Source organism: Rhamphochromis longiceps, linkage group LG19 (assembly GCF_057381845.1).
Source record: "Rhamphochromis longiceps isolate RC_006_pf linkage group LG19, R_longiceps_female_GT1.1, whole genome shotgun sequence".
Taxonomy (NCBI): domain Eukaryota; kingdom Metazoa; phylum Chordata; class Actinopteri; order Cichliformes; family Cichlidae; genus Rhamphochromis; species Rhamphochromis longiceps.
The window spans coordinates 29,806,650-29,824,992 of record NC_140575.1 but is presented as its reverse complement, the minus strand read 5'-3'; the positions used below and the strand labels follow the sequence as shown (position 1 = coordinate 29,824,992).

General features: G+C 40.0%; 1 protein-coding gene across 3 annotated transcripts; it reads left to right on the top strand.

Annotated features, from left to right (window-relative positions):
* The first annotated feature begins 4,120 nt into the window (after positions 1 to 4,120).
* hif1aa (hypoxia inducible factor 1 subunit alpha a) lies at positions 4,121 to 17,748 on the top strand. 3 transcript variants are annotated; one of them, XM_085391077.1, is made up of 15 exons: positions 4,121 to 4,433; positions 12,299 to 12,492; positions 12,819 to 12,970; positions 13,251 to 13,335; positions 13,900 to 14,009; positions 14,589 to 14,791; positions 14,989 to 15,095; positions 15,228 to 15,375; positions 15,531 to 15,877; positions 16,043 to 16,182; positions 16,295 to 16,417; positions 16,542 to 16,783; positions 16,879 to 16,978; positions 17,078 to 17,168; positions 17,259 to 17,748. In XM_085391077.1, exons 1-15 carry the CDS (start codon positions 4,402 to 4,404, stop codon positions 17,417 to 17,419), a joined length of 2,235 nt encoding a protein of 744 aa, XP_085247203.1. In that variant the 5' UTR covers positions 4,121 to 4,401; the 3' UTR covers positions 17,420 to 17,748. The 3 variants fall into 3 exon arrangements, with proteins under 3 accessions (XP_085247203.1, XP_085247201.1, XP_085247202.1); XM_085391075.1 differs by having other exon boundaries at positions 4,123 to 4,433; positions 15,974 to 16,182; XM_085391076.1 differs by having other exon boundaries at positions 4,124 to 4,433; positions 12,302 to 12,492; positions 15,974 to 16,182.
* The last annotated feature ends 595 nt before the right edge of the window (positions 17,749 to 18,343 follow it).

The window sequence follows — 18,343 nt, the reverse complement described above, 5'->3', positions numbered from 1 at the left end:
TGATGAAAATAGCTCCATCCATGTGGCATGATGAGGGACTGGAAGCTTACATGAGTATGGCCTCCATAGCAACCCATCTCAACCCAAAGAAATAGCTATGGTGACGATTCTCCACCACCATCATTAAAAAATCAAATGCAGAAAGATCTTTTGTTAAAATGATGGTGTTTTAGCTACTAAACTGCACTGAAAACTTTCCTGGTCCAGCACAACTTGCTGCCTGTCTATACATTTGAGCCAGTGGTGTGTCACAAATTTCTTCCCGTTGCGGTTCAAACCCCTGTTAAGCCTCTGATCACTCATTATTTAGAAGAGCCTTGATGTGGACTTTACAGCAGCCCACTAATCTACATTAAGCTTTCCCTAACAACGACGGTCGACATGTGCTATATAAAGCATAGGACACTGGATTAAGCAACTTTGCTTATTGTTTATCCTTTGTTGTGCCTCAGTTTGGCAGCTTTCCCCAGGTTGTGTCTCAGTGAAGGAGAGATTTATGAGCTTTCCTTCAGCGTTCATTACTGAGACTTCCTGATAGCTGCCAGCAGTGTCTCTGCAATGACTGATTGAATAAGCGTTTGACCCTGCTGTCCTATGCATTTGATTGGTAACCCCCAAAGTAGCGACCGATAATGGAAAAAAAGTCTCTCTGCACAGACGTCACATAAGTAATTCCCTATAGAAATCTATAAATCAATAGCTTCATTTTTGTCAGTAAATGAATAGATAATGGCCTCATATTCACTCTGACCTATAGTTAATATAAGATCATTACTCATAAACTCTTAGAATTTACGTAAAGTGATTCAGACAAAGAAAACTGCTTCCTATCAGATGGTGTCTTTTATAACAATGACAATGCAATCTTCCTTTTGCATTTCAACACTTCTCTTTCAGAGCTGTGTTAATGCTGTTATCACACAGCAGGATTTCCTTAATGCATTCTTATATAAATGTCTTCATTTTGTTGCTCGCACTAAACGCATTACGAAAGGCTAATCTTGCATTGTTTGTTGGCACGTTTTATACTCAAGTGTACAACAAAAAAGGTGTGGCTAACACCACCTCTCAACTTCCCGATATCATAATGTTAATTACAGTGTGGAGATAAGTAAACAGGATCTCCAACAGCTAAGTGAATTTTAAAGTGAAAGGTCATTGTTGACTTTCATGTTTAATAGTAGCATAATGAGGCAAAATAAACCTATAAGCTCAGTTAGTGTTGCCAAAGCACATATTGCACAGCTATGTTATAAAAAAAAAAAAAAATCCATCAGATTTACATTTAAAGGCATATAAAAAAACCCACACACAATTAATCCTATGTAGACATGCATGGTTTACTTTAAACTAATTTCCTCAGGTCTCTCTAGTTTCTAGGTCTAGTAATAAAGGATTTTATCAGGATTTAACTTCAATTTCTACACTTTTCTCTCTTTTTTTGCCTTGTGTAATGAATAAAAATGTAACCCTCCCAGGTTTCAATATGAACCGTCAAGATAAAGTTCAATTCAGGGGCGTTGTGCCACACACCCTTTATCTAACGGGAAGTCACTGCAAAGGCTTTGTCTAACTATCGTGACCAGATGCAACAATCAATATGTGTTCACCTAGTAGCATTGTAAGGCAACACAAAGAACAAACTAACCTGCGACTAACTTTTTCTGTGATTTAGAACAGAATCGTTAGTCTACAAGTTCATGAATGTATGTATACTTTATTGATCCCCTTGGGGAAATTCCTCTCTGCATTTAACCCATTCAATCAGTGAAGCAGTGGGCAGCCATTGGGCGCAGTGTGTAGGGACAGTGCCTTACTCAGGGGTACCGCAGGGTAGCCGTTCGGTGGGTTTGAACCACCGACCTTCCGATCATGGGGCCAACACTCTACCTACTGAGCTATCCCTGCCGCCCCAAAGTAAACATAAGTTTAGTTTAGTTAGTTTTTGGTGTAATTTAAGTTACTTTCAGAGGTGATTTTCTGGTTTCAGTTGAGTTTTAAAAATATCTACTGTTTCCATCCATCCATTTGCTTATCCTTTCCAGGGTCGCTGGAGCCTATCCCAGCTGTCATAGGGCCAGAGGCAGGGTACAGCCTGGACAGGTCGCCAGTCTAACACATAGAGACACAGACCTATGGGCAATTTAGATTAACCAATTAACCTATCCCCACGCAAACACGGGGAGAACATGCAAACTCCACACAGAAAGACCCCGGCCTGATGGTGGAATTGAACTCAGGACCTTCTTGCTGTGCGGCAACAGTGCTAACCGTGCCACCGTGCTGCCCTACCATTTTCTTTATATGTGTTTTATTATTATTTCTTATAATATGGATAGTATTTGTTAAACACAATCTTAGGAGTGAACCGTTGGTATAGAGGACTGTTCAAAAAGATGGATGCAGACACTCACTGTTATGGATCTCTCCTGACTTTCTCCATACAAACTAATGATCATTTGAACCCAAAATTTTAATCTTCGATTCAACATTACATACAACCTGTTACAAGTGATGTAATTTGGCACATCTCAGCGTTTTCTCCCTATTTCTCTTCCTTAACAATGGCTTCTTGATAGCTACCCTTCCACTGAAACTGATGAGGCTTCAGTGAACATTACGTGACTCAACTGAGGAGTCAGATAATCCTCTGTAGGTCCTGTGTCAGGTCTTTGCAGAATTTTTCCTATTTCTTAAGGACATGGCTTTCAGATATTGTTGCTATGATATACCAAGTTTTCAGCAAATAGTTCTTTGGAAATCATCGCTTTGGTGCCCATCAAACTGTGTTATCTTTGGCATTTTTAACAGATGAATCTTTAAAAATAACTAAAAAAACATGTTTTTCTTACAGGCTGATAGTAACAAAACAATATAAAAATTTGAAATTTGAAAACAATTTGAAAATGGTCAGGTATAACAATTGGATTGTCAGTGAGTAAAAAAAAGCAGCCAATGTCCAAGGAAAACCTTGGAAAGACCTTCACAAAGCCTGGAGAGCTATTGCTCAAGACCACATTAAAATTTACAAGAAAGTCGGTCTCCTTGGAAACAAAATATAAAGACATGAGGCTTTTACACTATACTAAAAGGATTATAACACATTGTGGAGGTAACTAACAAGCCATAAAGTAAAAAATACAGACTTAGTAAATATATTTGTATTTTATTGGTACATACAGTGTTGTAGCAATGTGAAAAGACTAAAGTGAAAGACATTTGGTGTCCATTATTATGTTGTCATAATTAGCTCTTCTAAGTACATAATATTACTTTAGTTATTTTTCAGTCCAGTTATTTACAGTTAACCAAAACGTTTTTTCATACACAGTTTCCTCCTTTTTGCTTTTCTTTTACTATTATTTTTCATTTCCAAAGTAAAACTGAATCACAGATTTCATTGTAAAATGAATTCCACAGGGTGAAGGAGGAGGTGAAGGAAGTCTGATTGGACAGAAATATCCAGAGCAGTGGAGGAAATTTACCAAGCCCGCCTCCAGGACCAAAGAAATCCTCATCTGCCCTTGAACTTTTTAACTTCTAAAGTCTAATAACATTTCAGAATTTTTCCTGGCTCAGACTCAAGGGGCGACACAACAGTAAACTTACCATCAACGCACAATAAAGCAGTGATTCTGATCTTTTTGTTTGTTTGAACAAAGAAACTCGAATATTATAAAACAAACAAACAAAATGTTACAACACTGAGGAGTTTTGTTAATGTCAGTCCTTTGTTGGGTGCTAAAAAGCCTGTAATGAATTGTAACTGCATATAAAAATACTGGTGCATAATGATATTATTGTTTAGCCTTAAATACAGTGCTGTGACACTATTTGTGGTATAACTCACTGTGACTGTTTATGAACAGCTTTTGTAAAGAGCTCTACATTTAACACTATTTAAAACAGTGCTTTTTTTTATTTTATTACATGTGTTTATTTACCTCAGAGTGATATTTAGCTATTAACAGTCGCTGTATGTCTCGCTGTTGTAGGATCTTCTTGAAAATTACAGCAATCTGTCGTTTGTCGGTGGGACGCTCGGATTTCCTGTGCGCGTCCTCGATGCAAAAAAAAAAAAGAAAAGAAGCGTGTGACTGCGCGTCCGCGGAACGGAGGAGGAGTGAACACTTTTACTCTGAAGCAACATTGTCTCGGCAATTGAACGTCTCTCCAGCGTGGCAATATTTCTGAAGGAAAGTCGACGGAGGATCTGTTTTTAGCGGTCGAGAGTTTGATTTGTTAAACTAAATCCACAAAGAGAGGACTCTTATGCAATCCACTTAAGGATTTACGGACTGATATCGGTAGGAAATCGTGGGATTTTGGTTCATTTCTTGACGGGCCCGAACACAGCTCTATACCGATAGAGAAACTCCACACAGGTCTTTTCGTCCTGAAATGGACACAGGAACTGTACCCGAAAAGAAGAGGTAAGAGCAGTGCCGGCTAATGCTACGTATGTGCCCAGTTTTTAAGCATAACTGGAAAATGTGTCTCTATTTAACGTTTGGTTATTGTGAGACCTGCGACACTGTGGCCTTTTTTCAAGGTTAGAGGCTAGTTCGGTGTGTTTCGTCAAAATGTGTCGGCTAGCGGCGCTGTTAGCAATGGCTAACGCAGCTAGCCTACAAATGTAGGTCAACCTGATAAAAACTATCAAAAATGTCGAGTTAACAGGTAAACAGCATCAACTGGTCACTACCCTTTACATCAATCTAGACTTCTTCTTTTTTTTACTTAGATTAAATCTGCGTTAAATAAGTGCTACTTAGCCAGCAACGTTTTTGTTTGTGACCATTGCTAAGACTTCCTGCATGCAACATCAGCGTTATTTACATTTATTTTGAGTGTGACACTTTGCTTATTGTATAGCTTATTAATAGTGTATCACTGGTGGTGTACTGTTTGGACTTTAGGTGCCAACCTTGACACTTCAGTGAAAGGCTGCCAGCGCTCATGTGATCAGTGTGGTGTGCGGTTTCTGCTGAAACGTTGAGGCTTTTTTTGGGGGGGGAGCAGGCCTTGGTTTGAGATTTCCGCGTATTAATTTGTGCTTAACTATAAAACCAGAAGTAGGCATAATTATCTTGTTTTGGAAGGCCTTGTAGAATATACTGTACCCCCTCAATACTGAGCAATATCAATTGCACAAAATCCCACCACCAGAGTGATCAACTTTAATAATCATCAGAGTGCCATAATATCATGTTAGTGGCTAGTAACTTTTATTTATACAGAAGCCCAATTGAAGGCTTCATTTGGAGGTCTGTGTGGTAGAACAAGAGAAAGTTGATAAACCATTTTTGACATAAATAAGTTGAGTTGTATCTTAAAAAATAACTAATTCATTAATGGTTAGGTAAAACAAACAAAACAAAACAAAAAACAACTAAAACAAATAAGTATGGCTATTATAAGTTATCAGAGCCCAAAGGTGTGTGATGGAAAAAGAAGATTTTCCAGGCCCCAAACGGGCCTTTCTCGGTGAGAAGCACATTATTAAACAGTCGATGTCACCTTACAGTGCATACAAAAAAAAACCAATCAGTCAAACAAAAAAGCTAATAACACCTAATATTTAAGGTTGGCATTATTTATAAGTAAACCTTACTTAAAAGTGGTTAACATATTTCTATTACAGGTCTGGTGGCCAGAGCCTTTATTTTTAAATGTAGGAAATCCTTAACATCTAGCCACTGCAACCATTACTTTCCCATAACAAATAAAATGTGTAGGACTGTAATACAACTCAACTGCACAGGGATTATTTGTAAACTCTTAATCCAGCCAGACAGTCTGCATCGACTGCAATATGTATCAGATTTTCATGAGTTTTATTGAAGTGCTTGAGTGAAAAAGTGGTTATTAGTATTGACTGTAGAAGAGGATAACTCTGCAGCAAGCAGATTACTCATCCAGGCCTTTCTGTCATTCTTAGATGTTCTAAAATAGGCAGACAGGTGATGAGATTATGCTTCTGTGTATAAATCTTAGATTAGACTACAAAACAAACAAGAGGATAAAAGATGGTTATAATGGTAACAGCAGTCACAAGACCAAAAAATAGTCTGATGAACAGAGTGAATCCTGAGATTAAAAACCCCAAAAAAGGTGGTCATAAGATGGTGAAAGTCATGAAAGAGAAAACAACCTGCAGGTAGGCTGATGGCAAAATAGTAAGAATAACACTGTTTTCAGAAAAGCTTGCTGTGTGTGTATATGCAAACAGTTGTCTTTAAGGAAAAAATGTTATTTGTAATGATGCAAAATATGGTGGGTGGATCTCTAAAAACGTTTGGTTAAAAAAAATTGTCAGAACAACATTTTTTGAAACATTGGCAACTCAACATGGGTGCAAACTGGTTTCATGGAACATCCTAAAAAGCGCACCGGGCTGTTGTTAAGATCTTATCATGACTGTTGTGTGTGTGTCTGTTACCTCCATAGTTACATAAGGAAGGTAACTGTGATGCTGGTCACCCTGTAGATATTTTTAACAAATGAATACTCCATTTCCAGGCAGTCACCATATTTTAATGTAGATTGCATTCAGGGGCTTTGCTTATTGTCACCTAATTTGGAGTTTAGGTGAAAGGTTGACATGTAGATTAAAATGTGTTGGAAAAAAATTCCAGTGTGCAGTCTGGTTTGATGCAGATCTGGCTGGTGTCTGTGAGGTGCCTTTGTAGTATTACTTCTGTCTCATCTCTTAATCACTAGGGCTTGACGTCAATAGGAGTGGCCGTGTGTGTGTGTAGCAATTCGCTAGCTTGTAATTTCCTGGTTCCCTTGAGGGATTCAAGTAGCAGGCTAGTCTGAATTTGAAAAAGAAATTGGGTTACTTGATAATATGAAGCATAGGGGGTATGTTTGTTTTTGTTTTTTATGGATTTTTTTGTTTTTCCAGATAAGTTAAAAATGTGTGCTGAATAAACATTCACTTTAGGCCTTCAAAGCTTTAATTGTGATGACTGATTTTCTTAAAGCAAAAAAAGCACTTTACAGAAAAGTAGTGGAAAGGCCCTGCTGGAGTTGTGTTGTGAACTGTTGTATAAACAATGAAACTTGGTCCATATTATATTCCACTTATATTTCGGAAACTTTAGGTCACAAATATCTTTATGGTTTGCTGTAAAGTAATTGTACTTTTGTAGTGTGAAGGGCAACATGTCGCACACGAACAAACAGTAAAGTCAGTGATCTTTGCCATGTGAGAAGGAGCATATAAGCTAAATTGTGATAATTCCACATTAAACAATATTTGTAGTCAAAGCTGTAAGAGCCTACTAGATTTATGAAAGGCCCATTTTTTTAAACTTATCATTTCATGTTGTGATTCCAAGTTGTTTTTCCCCCCCCTTGATCACGTTTTAAAATCAAAGCATGGTCAACAAAGACACGGGAAGCCAGAGGAAGTTGATTTGTAACGTCCACTTCTGGTGAGTCAGTCAGACTAGAACACCCAGAAGTCCTGCTGAGTTGCTCTTGTTATCAAAGCTGCAGTTGAGTCAGTGGGTGTTCATGGAATAAATGTAATCAGCTGTAGTAACTATGGCTTGTTGAAATTATTTTAACTTGAGGTGAAATTACTCTTCTTTTTTTTTTTTTTTTGTCTTTGTAAACCTGGCATCACTCCCGCCAAATAAGAACAGGAAACTGAGGCTATAGTTCACATGGGCTCATAAAAATTGGACAATAGAATTTGGTGTAAGCAGTATGAAAGCATGGATCCATCCTGCATTGTAGCACCAGTTCATGCTGCTGTTGTAATAATGCGGGTAACATTTTCTTGACACATCTTATACCCCTTAGTGGCTTCCCTGAGCATTGTTTAAACACCAAAGCTTACCTGAGTATTGTTCTTGACCCTGTCCATCTCTTTATAACGACAGTGTATCTATCTTCTGGTGACTGCACCTTGCAGGAATATGCGCTATTTGACAGAGCTCAAGTCATGTCAAACTGTACCCACTGTACTCTGATGACCTCCGCAGTCACAAGATCTCAGTCCAGTAGAGCACCTCTGGGATGTGGTGGATTGGGAGGATTTGCATAATAGGCAGCAAACAAATTTGCAGCATCTTGTTGAATCTGTGCCACAAAGAATTAAAGCAGTTTTTAAAGCAAAAAGGGGTCCAACCCAGTACAAGCAAGGTGTGTCCAATAAAGTGTCTGTGTATTATTACAGTCACCACAAATGTTCATTCAGTTTAATGTTTGTTTGTTTTATTTAGATGGCTCTTTATTGGACAGAATTTCACTTTTCTGATCCACTGCTGTGTGCAAAATATTTAAAAACCAATACGATGTGCTAAAATGTCACACTAAACACACAGGAGTTTGTGTATGTTTGCTATTTACAAAAATATTACTTCATGTAGCTATAATGCAAGTGATTAATTTGACTTTTAAATGAGTTATTTTGAGCCCTGCTCTGATTTTCTCCCTACATTGGGCAGTGTTGTTTCTCCAGAGCTGGTTATATAATAGTTTGGTGTCACACTGAACAGGACGGAGTGTTTGTCTTTTTAAAAAAAAATAATAATAATTGGGACAGCCTCTAGTAACAAGTTTCATAGGGAACTGCTAACGTTGTTCACACTGAATTTTATTGTGGAGTGTTTTGTTTTTCTATTAATCTCTACTCCACTTGGCTACAAGCCAAATACATTTTGTTTATGTAATAGCGCCAATTCACAAACAAGTCTAAAGTGAGCAATACTACAAAATGTGACTGCTGTAGGGCAAGTAGAGGGCAGCTGGGCAGACATGACCACGTGCTTTAATCCTGTTGCATAATGATGGCCTCTCTGGTGGCCTTAGTTTTAACATCAAGTGAACTGGGTGTTCCTAGGGAAGCTGATTTCAAGCTTGGAAATGCTGGAGGCGGTTATGAAATAGTAGCGGTTTTAGATTTTTGGAATTTAGTGTCACAACTGAATTAGAAAAGCACAAAAGTGAAGGTGGTGTTTGACTATTGTCCAAATGGGAAACTTTAGAAACTGTCTGCTGTTGTTTATGACCTATAAATTTACTACTTCTCTACTGTATCCTTATCAGTGGTGCTTTTAAAGGTTTCATAAGAGGTACACAGTACTGTTCTGTTCAATGAAGCCTTAGGTAAATGAGATAAATAACCTTTGTAATGGCTCTTTATTCAGTAGGGTTGTATTCTGGTGCAGTATTACTTGTCTGCTTGATTTGGGCAGGATTTGCATGAGGACCTGATACAACTACAAAAGAAAATGCGTATGGCAGGCTAATGGTTCAGTCATGATGAGCTGCTCAGCAAGAGAAGTTTCTCAGTGTGTGTCCTGTGTATAAAGCTATATTAACCATTTGTGATCCTTTAGTTTGTAATGATAAATTGACCTAATTAATTGAGTAGGCTGGAGGTGATTGTGTGATACATACAGACAGAACTGCTCTTATTTTGACCAGATATCCTGGCTGTGTCCAACAGAGTTTACAGAGGGTGTTGTAAATATTTGTCCATGGTATTGACAATAGTAACGGTGAATCTGCATGCATGTATGGGTGTAACTGCTGCTTGGCTTGAAATCTGTTTACATTACATATAAAAACAATCTTCAAGAGGTTTCCTCTTGGTTAATACACAACCAAAAGTCTCAGTTTGTCACTTGATATTGTTTTAGTTTTATTCAAAGTATTTTGATGATAATGTGCGTTAGTTTTAGTCTCGTCTAATCTTTTTCCTCATTTCTGTTTTGATTGTTTTGCTGCTGTTTTTGTCAACATTTATGATGGTCCAGCATAGCGAGCTATACACCTCGCTATGCTGGTGTATAGCGAGGTAAATGGAAAATGCTCAGCGTCAAATGTCCCTCTGCTTTGCAGTGATGCAACAGATGGAGTCTCCTCAGTAAATATAGTTAGCCTTATCTTGTCCCAACTCTGGCTGTTTTTAACAGAACCGCTCTCTCTTTCTTTGCTTGTCCACTTTGCTCAGTTTGCATTAGCATAACTGTGGCTACCTGCACACTTCATTTGGAAGATGATTAACTTGCTCACTAAAGTCCTGAATGTGCTCTGGGTTTTGGCTTGAGTTGCAAATTGAGTTCGGATTTCTTGGTTGGCAAGAAAGAAAGAAACTGAGAAAAAGTACATTTAATGTAAAGATGTGTAAGACAGACTTTGATTATCAAAATCTAGTAAAAGTTTTTTTTGTTTTTCTTGAAAGATTTTGGTTTCAAGAACTTTGACGAACAACAAATGCATGAGCTTTCAGAAACCTTAAATATTTTTGTCATCAATATTAGCCAAAATTATCTTTATTGTGACCTTTGTCATACTCAATCAGCCCTACTTCATCATATGCTTTTTCAATTGCTACAGTTAAAAAGGGGCGACAAGTGGAAAAATAATACAAGGAAGTGTGTTACTAAGGTTTGTGGGCTGCAATGTTTTTGCACTGATTTAGTCAATTCTCAGAAACTCTGGATGAAAGCATTCTTCCAGAAGATATTCCCTTATTTGGTGTTTGGGTGAAGAAGATGGAGCCCTCTTACAATCCGGACCCAAATCTCCCATAAGTGTTTAATTTGTTACTGTGACCACAGCATATGACTCACATCATTTCCATAGTCATCAAACCACTCAGTGACCTTCATGCCCTGTGCATGTGGGTATTGTATCCCGAACTTACTCCAGGATAGAAATGTTTTACCAGATGATGAAGGTATGGGTTGACATTCCCCCAACATTAAAGAGGTGCTGGCTTCCTCACTGTAGAATTCAAGATTCTCCAGTTTATATCTACATGCATGGTTTGACGGTTGAGGAGTGGAGTAAGAAGGAAAGAGATCGTGTACATGTGTGGATTGGCTGTTATCCAGTATGATTTTGCTCTTTCTCTCTCTCTCTTTTTTCCCTGGGTTGAAAAGTGGTCACTGCATTCATGTTTAGATTTTTGTTTGTGCAGCTTTGTTGGGAGATGCCTCACATGTTTACAGACTGCTTTTTTTGCTCTCAGCACCATGTTTGCGACTTCCTGGGGGACAAATGCTTTGCCTAGACTTGTGCAAATCCTTCTGCCCCAAAGGACTAATTACGTTGCACAGGAGTTTGCACATATTATATAGTTGATGGAAAAAATGCATCCTGACACCCTGCCAGGTGATTTGATATACAGTAAGCTAATTTTAGTTAGCCGGCCCCTTTTCTTGTTGGAGAGCCTCAAATAACAGCATGGCCTTGGTCAGCGCTGCAAGTGCGTAACAGATCAATTTCAATTAGGTGTGTGTTTCATAGCCAAGGGCTTTTGAGCGTCCATCCATTCCATCCATGACATTTCCTTGTCATGCTGGTCCAGTGTCAGCTAAATGCATTTGGGTTGAAGTAGAGCAGTGTGGTTGACAATTAGGATGATGATTTTCCAGTGTATTTATGTTTGTGGTCATAAAAGAATCTGTATTGCACAACAGTGCAAATAAAACACCAAATCAGTGCCTTGTTGAATGTTTTTCTGTCCAGCTGAATATAAAAACAAGAGCATGATTTTTTTTAATTTTTTTTTTTATATATATATATATATATATATATATATATATATATATATATATATATATATATATATATATATATATATATATATATATAGTAGCTATCTATTTTTAATCACTTTAAAGATTTTGGGTGTTTTAAAGTACCGTCAGCTCCTGTGATTTTTTTTTTTTTTCTTCTTTACAGTCCTCTGAGAGTCCATTAGGCAGACCTTCGATCACTGCCTGGATTAAATGTAAGATCGAAACTGGAGCTATGGTCAGCAGAAGCAGTCATGAGCCACTAACATAAATGAAAGAAACTGTGATCATTTGTTAGTCCTGGTAGGTGAAGGTCACTCGCAGTGTGTCACTGTGTTAGTGTGCTTGTGTGTTTACCCTGTGTTGGTGCAGGTATTGTCATCTCTCGTCCCCATAGATTGGTTGAACCAGGCTTGTAAACATCATGATGATTGATGTTGCACTGTAGCTTGGCCGTGCACCAAGAGACAGGAGAATCTATGACTATCCTCCTAGCCAATCACTTTGAGTGGGAGGACTCAGTCTCGTTTGGTCAACAGCCAATAAGATGCTTGCAGATAGCTATGCATGTAAATGAGTCTGACGGGGGTCTAGACGGTGGCTTGGCCGTGAGGTTGCTTGTTGCAGACTCCAGCTGCCGCAGCATTCTCTAGACACTGTAGGCTGTAGAAAGGAGGGATGTCAGGTCTAGCAGTGTGCATAACAAACCCGGTATGTGTCAGAGCTGTGGCTGATCCACTACCTTTGTCCAGCAGAGCGAGCTCAGAGCGCAGGAAGGAGAAATCAAGGGATGCAGCACGATGTCGGCGTGGGAAGGAGTCAGAGGTGTTTTACGAGCTGGCCCAGCAGCTGCCCCTGCCCCACAGTGTCAGCTCCAGCCTGGACAAGGCCTCAATCATGAGACTCACCATCAGTTACCTGCGCATGAGAAAACTGCTTTCCATTGGTAGGTATCTGTATATATCTGTATGCTATTCCACCTAATAATGAGAAGTTCAGCTTGGTGCACAGTTGTGTTTCTTTACACTCTTCTGATTATTGAATTGTGCAGCCATTGTTGTTTATGTCATGTAGCCCCATAAGGTTTCAGTTACAGGTCCGTAGTGTAAATTTGAATTGTTTATAATAAACTCTGCCAACAACGTGTTGTGATATAATAATAATAGGATATTTCCATGCCATTTACCTGATCTCCTTTTCCTTTGCTTTTCCCCCCCTGCCTCCCTCTACCTCAAATTCTCCCTCCTCTCCTCCTTCTGTTTTCTCCTCTAGATGAGCCAACAACAGAGGAAGATGCAGAGCTTGATATTCAGCTAAACAGCTCCTACCTAAAAGCTCTGGAGGGCTTTCTGATGGTGCTGTCCGAGGATGGAGATATGATCTATCTCTCCGAGAATGTCAGCAAGTGCCTCGGGCTTGCACAGGTTGGTTTGATTTGACCTGCTGTGTCAGAAGGGAGAAGCACAGAGCAAGAGATTGATCGGAGGAGACAAAAGTGCAAAATTCAGGGCGGAGGAGTTTTTGCGTTGACTGTATAATATAGTACAGTATTTTCTACAGTTAATTTTGTGCAAATACAGATCTGAATTGTGTGTCTTTGGAATTAAAGTGATTTGAAATTTGGTTCTTTCTAGAAAAAGGTTAGATCCTGTATTTGTTAACTGTTACTAAGCATTTTTGTCTCTCTCTCTCTGTACTCTGCAGTTTGACTTGACTGGACACAGTGTGTTTGACTTCACACATCCCTGTGACCAAGAGGAGCTGAGGGAGATGCTCATCCACAGACCCGGTGAGTAGTGTCTCTTTATGAAACCTACAACACAGAGGAAGGGAGAAATAAACGAGCGCAGCACTGTGTCAGGTCAACCAATTAGCAGGAAGCGCAGTTCAATCTGAGCCGATAAATTCATACCAAGAAGCTGTGAGAACAATTGATCATTTCCTCTATCTAGTCACGAGGTCAGCACGGTCAATGAGGTCATGTCAGCTTATAGTTTTGTGATTGTGGTGAATCACAAATTGTGCTTACACCTGTGGTTCATAACATTGGTGTGACTGGTAATTTGTTAACAGTAGGTCTAATTGGAACCCACACGTGGTTCTGTACTGCTTGGATTTGGACTCACTGCACACTGATGGTATGTGCACTTATAACGGCTGGTAGCGTTGCAGCAACCACTTTTGCACCCTGGTGTCTCCTGTATGCAAATTGGCAGTTGCCCAACACTGAAATATGAAGATTTAAAATAGAGGCAGTAATAAATGGAAGTGGTCACCATTGAAACAGCATGTAAGAAGCAGCTTCCCCCCTTTTGTAATTGTGGCTCCATTATTCCTGCTTCTGTGATTTCAGGCTCCAAGAAATCCAAGGAGCCAAATACAGAGCGTAGCTTCTTTCTGCGGATGAAGTGCACCCTCACGAGCAGGGGCCGCACTGTCAACGTCAAATCTGCTACATGGAAGGTAGGCTGTGGTGGGAACACACTCGCAGACCTGCCATCAGAAGCAGTAATGTAATAAGTGATAATATATTTATTTGTGTTGCCGTTTCCAATGTGCGTTGTTCATCTCGGTTTGTCAACACCACGGCTGCTGGCTGAGTCAATCACATTTCACAGAACATTTTAATAAAGCCTGGCCTCCTTTGAGCTGGACCACTGTGCTGTTGGCAATAATAAAGCCACGTGATGACAGCTATTGTGGGCTAAAGAGCAGGGAGGAGTGATGAAAACAAGACTAGTAAGCAGCTGTCCACGTGATGTCATTTTTGTAGGTGCTGATGACTGAGGGAGAATAAAGTCAGCGTAGCTTATGATCAGTGTGTTTGAAAACTAGTTTGCATCCATAAAAGTGAATGATGCAAACTACACTGAGTTATGGCAGACAATGTTACTGTGTGAAGGAAATGAACATACTTAAATTTGCAATGCTTCTCATTTACAGATTATGTCAAAGGACTGAAAGTAAAAAAAAATATGTTGTGGTCACACAAAATACAAAAGTACATCCCATAATCATCACACAACTGTTGTCCTCCTGCAGGTGCTTCACTGCACAGGTCACGTGCGCGTTTATGACAGCCCGGACGAAGAGGGCACCAACGGGCAAAAGGAGCCACCTGTGCCCTACCTGGTTTTGATCTGCGATCCAATCCCGCACCCCTCCAACATTGAGGTCCCTCTGGACACCAAGACCTTCCTCAGCCGCCACACGATGGACATGAAGTTCACGTACTGTGATGAGAGGTTAGTTTGCCAGTGGGAGTAAGTCTTATATGCTTAAGATACAGGGATCAAATCTAAATCAGCTCCTTAAACCTATGTTCTCGCTATTGCCGCTCATCAGCGTCGCTCTATCTATTGTAGTGTAGTGACACAGAGCCATCTAGTGCTCAGTGTAGGTACTACAGAATTCAATCTAAATAAATTGTTTGTTTCTCTAGGATCACTGATCTCATGGGTTATGATCCAGAGGACCTGTTGGATCGTTCTGTGTATGAGTACTACCATGCTCTGGATTCAGACCACCTTACCAAGACCCACCAAAACTGTAAGAATAAACAAAAATGTTAAACATAATTGGATTTAAAAGTTTAAAACAGATGTTAGCTGTTTAATTTTGCCTAACTTAATTTTTTTTCTCTCCTCTTTTTTTTTTTCTTTTTCCCCCTGATGTTTTTAGTGTTTGCAAAAGGCCAAGTCTGCACAGGCCAGTACCGAATGTTGGCTAAGAAAGGAGGCTTCGTGTGGGTGGAAACACAGGCCACTGTCATTTACAACAACAAGAACTCCCAGCCACAGTGTGTTGTCTGTGTCAACTTCGTGCTCAGGTACACTGAAGTCTCACTGAAGTCATTCTTTCAGAGGAAACACAATAATCCTAACCCTTACCCTTAGGTAAGGGTTAGGATTATCTTTTTACTTGAGATACACTGGTAGTAATTTTACAGCAGCATAATTTCATCGTGTCCTTCCTCTGTTGTAGTGGCATCCAGGAGGAGAAACTGATCTTGTCAGTGAAGCAGACCGCAGATTTGAAGCCGGTAAAGGAGGAACAGCAGGAGGAAGACCAGCTTGTAGTCGAGATCAGCCAGGTCGAGCTCTCTCCAGTCCAGCCAAAGAAGGCTGAACTGGAGAAGGAGGAGGAAGTGCAGAAGGAGGAGGAGGTGGTGAAAAGCCCAAAGATGAACATGCTCAAAATCCTTACTGATTCGGCAGTCACCCAGCTGCCGATTAACCTGTATGACCACCTAAAGGGAGAGCCTGAAGCCCTCACCATGCTGGCACCAGCTGCCGGAGACACGATCGTCTCCCTGCACTTCAGCTGCCCCGGTTAGTACCCGACTAAACATACTTAAACTTCTTTAAACAGCATAACTTGGTTTATTTCTTGCTAAATGAAACGATTCTGACCTTGTCTACCCTCAGGTACAGAATCAGATATCCATCTTCTGAAGGATGTCCCTCTCTACAACGATGTAATGCTTCCCTCCACAGATGACAAGCTGGTTCTGCCTCTTTCCCCTCTGCCACCCAGTGAGCCTCTGGATGTTTCCAGCACTAACTCTGAAGATTCAAAGTCTGAGAGCTATGCTCCAGCCCAGTCTACTACCACAACCAGCCACAGGCCCCCAGCGGTAAAACTGACTTACTATTTTGTTGTCAACATAAGACATTGACAGTTAATATTTTTAACCACTCAGTAATATCTATTGGAAAAAAATGACCTTTGACTTCTCTTCTTTTTAGCCCGGCAGTCCACTGGACTTCTGCTTCCCCATGGATTCAGAGATGAACTCGGACTTCAAGCTAGACTTGGTTGAGAAGCTGTTTGCTATTAATACAGAGCCCAAAACACCCTTCAACACACAGGTAGTAAATCTAGAAAAAGCATCACTTTTTACTTTTTTTTTTTTTAAATTAAGTTAGTCATGAATCACATAAACACCAGAGTTTTCTGTATTCTTATCCATTTGATTTTTTGTTTCCTCATAAGGAAACGGAGGACTTTGATCTGGAGATGTTAGCTCCATACATTCCCATGGATGATGATTTCCAGCTGCTCAGCCTGCCCCCAGGAGAGCCTTTGTCTTGTGGATCAGTCAAGTCCCTTGAGAGTACTCCAATCCACAGCTATCCCAGCTCCCCCTTCAGTGCGCCAGGCAGTCGCACAGCTTCCCCAGCACCACCTGTGGAGCCTGTAGATGCTCCTCATCCTCCCACCATCTTGGCAAATGGGTAACATCTCTTAAACGGTTTAATTTTTTTGGCCAAATTACATTTTTATGGCCTTTTTTAGAGGCTAGTTAAGGCCTACTTTTTGTGTGCTGCAGAGCCCCACATTTGGAGAAAGAGATGCCGCTGAGGACCCTCGCAGTTCAGAATGCACAGCGCAAAAGAAAAATTTGTGACCTAAAAGAGATTATAGAACAGGTTAGTCCTCAGCACATACGCATAGTCGGTATAATCTGACTTCTGGAAGTGGGACCGTCTTTCTTTCTTTCTTTATTTATTTATTTATTTATTTTTCAGGGAACTTCGCTCCAGCAGCAGGTTGAAAAGGGCAAAAAGCTGAAGCCTTCAGGGTCTGGTACAACCAGGACCATCGTTCTGCTGTCTTCAGGTGAATAAACTAGTTCTTTTTTGTAAGTAGTGTTACTGTGTTACTTGAAATTGAACATCAAAGATTCAACTGGATCTTTTCCGATCTTAGATTTGGCGAGTCGCCTGCTTGGCAGCACTTCAGAGGCCACCAGTTCCTCCTTCGGCCTGCCGCTCCTCACCCGCGACGACTGCGAGGTGAATGCACCCTTACAGGGTCAGTACTTACTGCAGGGAGAGGAGCTGCTTCGTGCTTTGGACCACATCAACTGAGTCAATATTTAGCCTGCTCACTGCTGGACTAGACTGGACACTACAATTTGTTCCTCACATTGTCAACCAAACCCCCAACGCCCCCTCCAAAACACAAACACACGTTTCCAAGACCTCCCACCCCCACTTATTTATGTATCTGTATGAGTTTATTATAGTTTGGCTGCTGTTTGTGCACATCTTGTGATATTTGCAGCATTCCACCGTGACAAACACCATAGCAGCAATTGGGTTTAAGTGCGAGCGATTCAGGCATCGCGTGATGTCCAGCTGTCCTTTCTTGGTTAGTTTTTTCTTCTTTCCTCTCTTCCTGGGAGTTTCTCAGCACACGGCGCCTTGACGGATGACCCATTCCCAGCTGGTCACCACAGAATCTGGTGCCACTGCCAGCAGTGTATTGTAAGCTTCAGTCGCACAATTTATATTTTCTTAAAAAGAAAAAATATTACCAGCAATATATATTAAGCCTTTTTAAAGTAGTTTTAATGGGGTTTGAACAATTGTATTTTTCCTCCCATACTTGTATGTTGTAGTACTCGTACCTAATAAGATGTCTTTAGTCCAGAAGTATGAATATATTGTTTAAAATATTGTTTAATAAATGTTATCTCAATTTATTAGCTATCAGTCTTTGAGGTTAATACATGAAATTGTGTAGCAGTCCAGTACATGTCACTTTATTACTTTACTGTAAGTGTGTGTTACTGTACATATACCAGGGAAATTTTATTTTGCTCATTATGGCTTCAGAGTGCTCAATGAAATCTGAATAACCTCCTCACGTTTACTTCTCATGCAGAATTGGCATTTTAAACATTCATGAATTGAATTCATGTAATTTTTTCCTTTTTGGTCTTTACTGTGTGTGACATACTCAAAGCAGTTTAAATCAGTGCGACTTCATATGTTACTATCATCATCATC

What these genes read in the sequence shown, in the direction of transcription:
- hif1aa (XM_085391075.1), top strand. Translation starts at nt 4,402, where the DNA reads ATGGACACAGGAACTGTACCCGAAAAGAAGAG. An exon ending in GAGAAAACTGCTTTCCATTG is followed by an intron (nt 12,493 to 12,818) that starts GTAGGTATCTGT and finishes TTTCTCCTCTAG; the next exon opens with ATGAGCCAACAACAGAGGAA. An exon ending in TACCAAGACCCACCAAAACT is followed by an intron (nt 15,096 to 15,227) that starts GTAAGAATAAAC and finishes TGATGTTTTTAG; the next exon opens with TGTTTGCAAAAGGCCAAGTC.